The sequence below is a fragment of the Natrix helvetica genome (assembly GCF_964273705.1).
Source record: "Natrix helvetica genome assembly, chromosome: 16".
Lineage (NCBI taxonomy): Eukaryota > Metazoa > Chordata > Lepidosauria > Squamata > Natricidae > Natrix > Natrix helvetica.
Genome location: NC_138563.1, coordinates 2,116,911 through 2,126,072, shown reverse-complemented (window position 1 = coordinate 2,126,072; position 9,162 = coordinate 2,116,911). Strand labels below are relative to the sequence as shown.

The 9,162-nt window shown below is 51.1% G+C and overlaps 2 protein-coding genes across 6 annotated transcripts in view; one reads left to right on the top strand and one right to left on the bottom strand.

Moving 5' to 3' along the window:
- Positions 1–1,426: 1,426 nt before the first annotated feature.
- On the bottom strand, positions 1,427–6,445 carry LOC309400100 (protein C1orf43 homolog). The gene is made up of 7 exons (XM_081968421.1): positions 6,197–6,445; positions 5,127–5,228; positions 4,129–4,246; positions 3,984–4,037; positions 3,671–3,837; positions 3,478–3,536; positions 1,427–2,424 (listed from the first exon to the last, which is right to left on the bottom strand). The coding sequence occupies exons 1-7, from the start codon at positions 6,362–6,364 to the stop codon at positions 2,229–2,231; spliced, it is 864 nt and encodes a 287-aa protein (XP_081824547.1). The 5' UTR covers positions 6,365–6,445; the 3' UTR covers positions 1,427–2,228.
- Positions 6,446–7,119: 674 nt separating this feature from the next.
- UBAP2L (ubiquitin associated protein 2 like) overlaps positions 7,120–9,162 on the top strand; it is a 35,258-nt gene continuing 33,215 nt past the window's right edge. For 3 of the 5 annotated variants that reach the window (XM_081967860.1, XM_081967859.1, XM_081967856.1), the window contains exon 1: positions 7,305–7,410. The gene's annotated coding sequence lies outside the window, so the exon portion shown is untranslated. Of the gene's footprint in view, positions 7,256–7,304; positions 7,411–7,468; positions 7,623–9,162 lie in introns of those variants that run through there. The other 2 variants (XM_081967858.1, XM_081967857.1) reach the window with 2 other exon arrangements.

Here is a 9,162-nt window from a genome sequence, read left to right as displayed (position 1 = left end):
TTTGAAATGGTCTGTTCTGCTTGAGCAGGGGGTTGGACTAGAAGACCTCCAAGGCCCCTTCCAGCTCTATTATTCTGCTATTTTTCTTTCCTTCCTTCCTTCCTTCCTTCCTTCCTTCCTTCCTTCCTTCCTTCCTATCTATCTATCTATCTATCTATCTATCTATCTATCATCTATCTACCTACCTACCTACCTACCTACCTACCTACCTACCTACCTATGTATCCATACATACATTCTCCCATCTATCTATCTATCTATCTATCTCTCTCTCTCTCTCTCTCTCTCTCTCTCTCTCTCTCTCTCTCTCTATCTATCTATCATCTATCTATCACTGGGGAGGCGGGGGGGTTAAGAGACTGCACAGCCATCAGCCTGAAATGGCAGAGGGCGTCCTGCTTGAGCAGGGGGTTGGACTAGAAGACCTCCAAGGGCCCTTGAAGGTGGTCTACTCAAACTTCCGGCTTTCTTCTCCAGATCGTTGGAGGGGTTTTTTTGTGGGGGGGGGGGGGGATGTCAACCTTTTTTCAAGGGGAGATGGCAAGAGGACTTATCCCTCTTGCTTGGTCCCGAGAGTTTCTCAACCACCTCGTGAAGCTATGCGTGGTCCTTCCAGCTTTGGGTTGACCTTGGCGCTTGGATGCCCCCTGGACTCGTCACACGGAGGGCTGATTCCACTTACTGACAAGGTGGCCTCAAAATGGAGCACTTTCCCCCCACCCTGTCCTCCCCCCACCCATTATTTGATGAGCCCTCAAGCTGGATGCCATCTGCCATCTAAGAGAGACGCCGTGAGTCGAAAGCTCCAATTGGAAAGCTGATTAATTTGGAGATAACGATTTCTTGGCAGTCTTTTTTTTTTTAATGGGGGGAAAAGCTGAGGTTTCTACGTAAAAGAATTAGAAGAACGATTTGAACTACGGAGGTGGGGAAAGGCCGGCCCACCCAGCTTCGAAACAGCCCGGCTTCCCTTCCAAATTCGGTATTCAACACCCCCCCCCCCCCTCAGTTAAACGAAGGCAGGATGGGGAGGAAATGAAGAGAAGACTGGTGGAGGAAGGAAAGAATAAGTAGTAAATTGGGAGTCGTTTGTGGCTTAAGGCATCAGGCTAAACAGAAAGAAATTGGGAGTTCTAGTCCATACTTCGGCATCAAAGCCGGCTGGGTGACTTTGGGCCAATCACCAGGAGACTGGGAGTTCTAGTCCCCGCCACGTTCTTATTTTACTAGGTTGAGTTTTCAAGCCAACTTTTGCTCGGTGTTTTTCGCCCAGCAGGAATGAAAACCCCCATGGTGATAAATTATGGTTATTTTCCCCCCTTTCCTACCCACTCAAACCAAGTTTCCTTATTCTGGAAGAGATTTTTGTAACCCTCTTCGAACAACAACAACAAACGGCGACAACAAAAGGCAAAGGAAGTGTGTGTGTGTTTGCGAGGCAAATTGCCCGTTTTATTTCAAACAGCCCAACTCAGGAGCGGATCCTGAGCGAGCCGGTTAAGGAGCAAGGTTTGAAGGATGCCACCTCCCCAAAGGACACGGGGCCTCGGGGGGATTGGCTCTCGAAGTGCTTTCCTGCCCTGAAGTGTAAAAAGAGGACACCCCCAAAAATGTCTTTCTCTCGGACGATCTCCCGCGGGTGGAACGTGGGAAATGCCACCCTGGACGCGCACCGCGGGACCTTCTCTCTCGCATCAGCGGAGACGATGACGTCTGCTAGCCGCCCTAACGGGAAGCAAAGCTGCTTTCTGGCCAAGGTCAGCGGGACGTCGTCGAAAAGTCCGATGTAAGATTTCCCGGAGCGGGCAAAAAGTCTCGTACGACTCGGCCCGATCTTGGTTTGTTCGGCATGCTGGGAGAACGAGTCTTTTGTCAATAAATAAAGAGGCAGAGGGAAACAAAAACGAGAAAAAATAAGGAATAAAGGGAGGGGGGGAAAGGAGAGGCTTATTTACAAAACCATCTGGGTTTGTTTCGAAGGCGGGAAGGAAGGAAGGGAAGAAGGGAGGGAGGGAGGGAGGAAGGAAGGAAGGAAGGTAGGTCTGTCTTTCTCCAACCTTACTTCTACCCCACGATATTTTCACAGCTAGGCTTCGAAACACAGAAGCCACAGAAGGGGATTCGAGGCAAGCCAGGATCTTTTGGTCCAGATTTGGGGAGAGAGAGGGGGGGTGGGGGACAGTTGTGCCCATCCTGAGCAAAGGGGGGGGGGTGGGGGGAAGGGAATGTCACAGGGTGCTTTCCAATGTGTTGTAGTTGTCTTTGAAGCTCTTGAGTTCCAGGAAGTGCTTGGCTCGTTTGCTCTTCTGGCTGGAAGGGAGGTAGGTGACCTGAATGGAAGGGCTGGAGGAGTCGGATGAGAGAGTGAGGTCCTTGGCCGCCGACTGGTGCTGACGCTGGCTGCTCTCGCCCCGGGCTTTGAGGCTGTGGGAAGAAGGGGCGATGGTTAGAGTCGAGTCGGGAATAGAAGAATAGAATATAGAATAATGGAATGAAGAAGAGCATAGAATAGAGAATGAAAGAGTAGAATAAAATAAAGATTATAATAGAATAGAGAATAGAATAGAATAGAATAATGGAATGAAGAGGACAATAAAGAATAGAATAAAGAGTACAATAGAATAGAATAGAATATAGAATAGAATAATGGAATGAAGAAGAGAAGAAAATAAAGAATAGTCTAAAGAATAGAATATAGAATAATGGAATGAAGAAGAGCATAGAATAGAGAATGAAAGAGTAGAATAAAATAAAGATTATAATAGAATAGAGAATAGAATAGAATAGAATAATGGAATGAAGAGGACAATAAAGAATAGAATAAAGAGTACAATAGAATAGAATAGAATATAGAATAGAATAATGGAATGAAGAAGAGAAGAAAATAAAGAATAGTCTAAAGAATAGAATATAGAATAATGGAATGAAGAATAGAATGGAATGAAGAAGAGAAGAAAGAATAGAATAGAATAGGATATAGAATAAAATAATGGAATGAATAGAGAATAGAATAATGGAATGAAGAAGAGAAGAAAAGAAAGAATAGAAGAAAGAATAGAATAGGATATAGAATAGAATAATGGAATGAAGAAGAGAAGAAAAGAAAGAATAGAAGAAAGAATAGAATAGACTAAAGAATAGAATATAGAATAATAGAATAGAATAACGGAATGAAGAAGAGAAGAAAGGATAGAATAGGCTTTAGCATAAAATAATGGAATGAAGAATAGAGAATAGAATAATGGAATGAAGAAGTGAATAGGATAGAAGAATAGAATAAAGAATAGAATAGTATAGAATATAGAATAGAATAATGGAATGAAGGAGAGAATAGAGAGTAGAAGAAGAGAGTAACAGAGTTAGAAGGGACCTTGGAGGCCTTCTAGTCCAACCCCATGCCTAGGCAGGAAGCCCTGCACCACTTCAGACAAACGGATAATCCAACCTCTTCTTAAAAACTCCCAGGGTTCAACTCACATTGTGACCAGCTCGTTCAAGGCCTCCTTAAACCTGAGGAATTCTACTTTGCCGAATGCCTGGGGCAGAAAGAGAGGAAAAAAAAAAACAAATCCAGCCGTCTCTTTATAAAGCTGCCTGAACTGAGACAGACACCCCCCCCCCCTTCGGAAGGCGGTGTGTGTGTGTGTGTGTGTGTGTGTGTGCAACTTACCCCTGTCCCGTAACGGGCCTTCTCGTACCCATCCAGGAGGGCATCGATCAGCGTCTTCCGCAACCCTTTCAAAGGGCTGCTGGAGTTGCGGAGATCCAACAGGTAAGCCTGGAAGTTTTTCTCCATCAGCAACTTGGGGTAACGGCCCTCCATCGAGTAGGGGATCTCTGCGGAGGGAAGCGTGGAAGGGACATGTCACCGCGTGTCCCCTGCCTAAGGAGGGACTAGAACTCACAACCTCCTGGTCATTGGCCCAAAGTAAAAAAAAAAACCGGGCCCCTGGTTGCTCTGCGGGGCCCCTTCTCGTTTTTACCTGTGTCTCTGAGGGCGTCCAAAGCCTTCATCCGATAGACGTAGTCGTAAGGGACTGGAAAAGAGACAGCAGGGGGCAGGTTACGTGGGGTCTCCTGGGCTTCTGCCCACCCACCCACCCACCCACAGATTCCGGAGTCCAGTACATGGGTTTCTAGGCGACTCGAGTTGTAGCATCCGGGTGTCGCTGTACAGCAGCAGCCGAGGCTCGTATCTGATGTCCTGAACTCGGGAGAGTCGGATGTCAATCTCCTCCTTGACTCCCTGAACGGAGAGAGAAATGGAAACGAGAGAGAGAGGGAAGAGAGAAAGAGAGAAGGGAGAGAGAGAGAAAGAGAGAAGGGAGAGAGAGAGAAAAAGAGAGAAGGGAGAAAGAGAAAAGCGAGAAAGGGAGAAAGAGAGAGAGAGAGAGAAAGGAGAAAGAGAAAAAGGAGAAAGAGATAGAGAAAGAGAAAAAGGGAGAAAGAGAGGGAAGAGAGAAAGAGAGAAGGGAGAGAGAGAGAAAAAGAGAGAAGGGAGAAAGAGAAAAGCGAGAAAGGGAGAAAGAGAGAGAGAGAGAGAAAGGAGAAAGAGAAAAAGGAGAAAGAGATAGAGAAAGAGAAAAAGGGAGAAAGAGAGGGAAGGGAGAAAGAGAGAAGGGAGAGAGAGAGAGAGAAAAAGGAGAAAGAGAGAGAAAGAAAAATGAGAAAGAGAGAGAGAAAGAGAAAAGGGAGAAAGAGAGGGAAGGGAGAAAGAGAGAAGGGAGAAAGAGAGAGAGAGAAGAGAGAAAGAGAGAGCGAAAGAGAGAAGGGAGAGAGAGGGAGAAAGAGGGAAGGGAGAAAGAGAGAAAGGAGAAAGAGAGAGAAAGAGAATGGAGAAAGAGATGGGGGGGAGGGAGGAGACAAAGATTAGCTTTCCACTCCCTTCCAGCACTGATCATGTTACCTAGTTGGGTCATGAAACGTCTGCAAGAAAACCCCCCAATCGCAGAGAAGCGCAAGGGGGCTTCCCCTCTGGAGACCCTTTTGAGCCTGAGCCCCAAGCTTTTCACTGCTTTTAGTATTCATTTTTTAAGGCCGAAATCAAGGGGGGCTCCAGGGGAATTCCCAACGTCCCCCCCCCAAAAAAAATCCGGATGGGAAAAGACAAGAGCTGGTCCACCAACCTTGGGGGCGTGTTGACCCACCGGCACGTGGGGCCCCCGGCGAGACTTCATGGCAAAGCGCATGATCTGCCTCTTGACGAAGATGAAGAGCAGGACGAAGACCTGGAGGGGGGGCAAGGGGAGGGCCGGTGAGGGTCCCGAGGAAGAGGAGGCAGGAGGCGCAGAGGGGACCCCCCCCCAGTTGCAAGAAGGGGCAGCCTAGCCTACCTCACACACACACACACACACATATATAGTGTGCATATATATGTACATAGTGTGTATATATAGTATATATGTGTATGTGTGTGTGTATATATATGTGTGTTTATTTGTGTTACAACCCCTGGTATGCCCAAATATGGGAGGAAGCTCACTACTCCCCCTTTCTGTCCTTCGGCTCATTACAGAGGATCATGCAGGCAGAAACCCATTTTTTTATTTTTAATGTTGCCTTTTTTATATTTGTGTTGTATTTGTGTTGATAAATAAATAAAGGGAGACTAGTATAGATCTATTTCAAGCTATTTAGCTCTCATCAGCTAGCCATACCCTTACTGGGATTCGAACCAGGGCTGTATGTATATGTGTATATGTAGTGTGTATGTGTGTGATGTAAATGTGTATATGTAATGTGTGTATGTAAACTAAAAATAGTTTATATATAGTACATATGTACATATAGTGTGTGTATATAGTATATATGTATGTATATATGTACACATATATACATAAATGTATATTTTATATATAAGGCATGTATTATCGACTATATTAATATTATTAATAATAAATCAAATGGACGATCTGACATCTCTCTTTCGAAAGCTGCAGACTCCAACTCCCATCACCCAAGCCAAAACCTCCCTCCCCATGGACTACAAAGCCCATCGTCCAAGGCACCTCCCCCTTCCCCCCCCCGAGTTTCTTCCCCTCTCTCTCTCCCCCTCCCCCCCCGCGCCTTGCTGGGTTTCCATCCCCGAAGCCGCAGCGGCTGGGGGGGGCGATGGGCTCTGTAGTCCCAACCTTCCTTCCCCACCCCCTCGTGAAGGGAAGGGCGAAGGCGTCCGAGGGTCGCGGATTGGCCTCACCAGGCTCCCGTAGGCCATCACCAGCACCACGTTCACCCCGGAAAGCCAGTTGCTGGACGGGACGGGAGAGGAGGTGGAGGGAGAAGAGGGAGAGGAGGAGGAAGAGGAGGAGGACGACGACGACGAGGCGGAGGCGTCGGCGGAAGAAGAGGAAGCGGAGCCCGCCATGGCCGGGCAAGGCTCCTGGCCCGGCCGCCCTTAGGGCCGCACAACATGGCCGCCGACGGAGCCGCCCGCGCGCCGGTCACGTGGCGATGGCCACGCCCCCCGGCCCTACGAGACGGGCGAAACGCTAAGGAGAGGAAGTTGGGGAGGAGTCAGCTGACCGGAAGCAGGGGGAAACCACGAAGAGAAAGGCGGCTGGCTCAGGCGGCCATATTGGAAAGCCCAAGAGAAAGGGCCCGAGAGGCGTTCTCTACGCCCGACACGTCCGGTTCTGAAGGGAAGGCCGTAGAGTGGCGAGGTTAGCCAAAGCTCCAAATTAAATATTTTTAAAAAATAACCCGCAAAAGTTCCAAAATTTAACCAGGAAGGAGACGAACGATCGGTAGAGGATTTTGCCCGTTCGCCGGATTATTTTGTTTTTCGTGCGCCGCAACCCCCGCATTGTGGGAGGCCTGTCGCACGGGAACCGGAGCTATCTATATCCCCTTCTCTTTCTTTCCCACAAAGGGCTTCCATGAAAGGAGGATAAGGTTGCAGAAACGATGATGGGGGGGGGGAGAAAGAGGGAGCCAAACAGAGTCACGTGCTCGGAGGCGGGGCCAAAGGAGGGGGGAAGAACCGAGGAAAACAAACACAGGGAAGGAAAGAGGAGGAGGGGGGGAAACCGCACCTCATACTCATATTCCTTCCCCCCGCCCTCGGGCGCAGGCGCGCTGGCCGCTCTCCCGCGGGCGAAGGGGGCGTGCCGAGGCCACCTGACGCCGGGCGTGGTTCCCCCCCCATTCCGCGCGCGCGTCCCCGCCCTTCGCGCGTCACGTGGGCGAGTGGGGGCGGAGCGTCGCCCGCGCTGGCTTCAGTTGTCAGTGTGCGTGTGTGGCGGCGGCGGCGGCTGAGGTAAAAAAAAAGGCGAGGGGAAAATGGCGCGCGGCCCCTTTAAGAGCCGGCCCCGCCTCCTCCTCCCTCCCCCTCCCCTCCCCTCTAATCCCCGCTTTAGTTTTATGAGGCGATTCCCGGGAACCGGCGGCAGCGGCGGCGACGGCGCGGCGGAGGCGGGTATCTGGGGCTTCGGAGCGGCTCTTCGGGGGCCTCCGGAGGGTTTTTGCGCCTGGCGGCCTGAAGTGGAGGAAGGGGGCGTGAGGAGGCGGGCAAGTTCCGGTCGAGGCCTAGTCGGCCGGGGCGAAGCCGGGGACTCGCGTAGCGCGCCAAGCCGGGCCGGGCGAGGCGAAAGTCGGCTTCGACCCCCGGAAAGACCCCGGAAAAGGTTTTTTTTCCCCTTTCGACTTTAACGGGCTCCATCGTCGCTCTTCGGCCAACCCGAGGCCCGGGAACCCCCGGCAGGCCCCTCCCTCCTTCCACCTCCCCCCCCCGCCCGCCCGCCCGCCCCGCGAACAGCGCCGGCCCTTCCTACCCGGGCGAGGCCGCTTCCCCCTCGAGCGAGTGCCGCTTTATTGTTTCCTCCCGGGGCCGCCGGCCTCTCCTCGGCCCTCGGGGGCCAAAGGAGCCGCGGGGCGGGAAAGGGGGGGAAACCCCGCCCCCCTTTTCTCCCCCCCCACGTGGAGGGGCGACCCCCGGGCCCCCTCCCCCTATGTCCCGGGGGCGGAGCCTTACGTTCCCCCCCCAGCGGAGGCTCAATCAGGACGGAGCCCCCCTTTTTGCCCGAGTTTCCTGGAGCCCCCCCCCCGGAACGGGTGGTTCCCCCCCCCCTCTCGTTTTGGGGAAGGGGGGAGAGAAGGAGGGAGCTTCCATAAACTTGGGTTCTTGGCTCGTCAAACCACCTTTCCTGGCTTGGAGGGGAGGCCTTTTGATGCCCCTTTCCTTTCCTGCTTGGAAAAGTGGCAGGGATCTCCTGGGATCCACCGTGATCTCCTCCTCCTCCTCCTCCCTCTGGCATACAGACGTGGGGGTGGGGGATCCTTGGCCTGTGGTCCGCGTCTCTTTAAGTGGCAGGGATCTCCTAAAATCTGATCCCTTCTCCCTCTTCCGTTTGGGGGAATCCTTTTCATACAATTGCAAGTCCCTTTATTTGCCCCCTCAAAAAGCGGCAGGAATCTCCTGAAATCTGATCCCAAGTGATCCATTCCCCCTCTCCCGTTGGGGGGGGGGATCCTTTGCATAAGGTCAGCGTTTCTATTTGCCCCCCTCAAAAAGTGGCAGAAAAACCTCCCCCAATTCTAATCCAAAGCGACCCCCTTCTTGGGGTCTCCCCTCCTTGGGGTCTTGCACCTAAAACGGGGGTCTCAGTTTGCCTCCTCAAAAACTGGCAAAAAACAACAACGATCCTCTGCCAAAACCGAAAGTGATCCTTTCTCTCTCTCTCCCTTTTCCATGCAGGGAGTTCCTAAGATGGTGGTCTCAATTTACTTCCTCTAAAAAGTCAGAGATTTCCTAAAAAAACTACTCTCAAGTGATCCCTTCGCCCTCCTCCTCCTCCTCCTGTGCAGGGGGACCTTTTGCATAAGACCAGGGTCTCAGTTTCCTTCTCACTTCCTGCCTCCTTCCATCATATCTCCATCTTGCTTTTTAGTCCTTTTAAAAATTTTATTTGAAGATTCTTAAATCTTGGAAGTGTGTGGTTCCTTCTGAGCTGTGCCAGCTCCTTTTTCAGCAGGCAGTAGGGTGTTCCTTTGTTATCCTCCCACCGCACAAAAACAAAAAGAACCGAGGTGAAGAAATTGCTGCCCGGCAATGTTGTTTTGCAGCTGAGCCTGGTTTGAATCCAGCCTGACTCCGGGCCAAGCTGCCTGCTAAATGATCTCTTTGATCCCGATGCTCTGTGGATCTGCTGGGCCAGACGTTTTGCT

What these genes read in the sequence shown, in the direction of transcription:
- LOC309400100 (XM_081968421.1), bottom strand. Translation starts at nt 6,364, where the DNA reads ATGGCGGGCTCCGCTTCCTCTTCTTCCGCCGACGCCTCCGCCTCGTCG. An exon ending in CGAGTCGCCTAGAAACCCAT is followed by an intron (nt 4,038 to 4,128) that starts GTACTGGACTCC and finishes TCTCTTTTCCAG; the next exon opens with TCCCTTACGACTACGTCTAT. An exon ending in TTGAACGAGCTGGTCACAAT is followed by an intron (nt 2,425 to 3,477) that starts GTGAGTTGAACC and finishes TTCTTCCCACAG; the next exon opens with CCTCAAAGCCCGGGGCGAGA.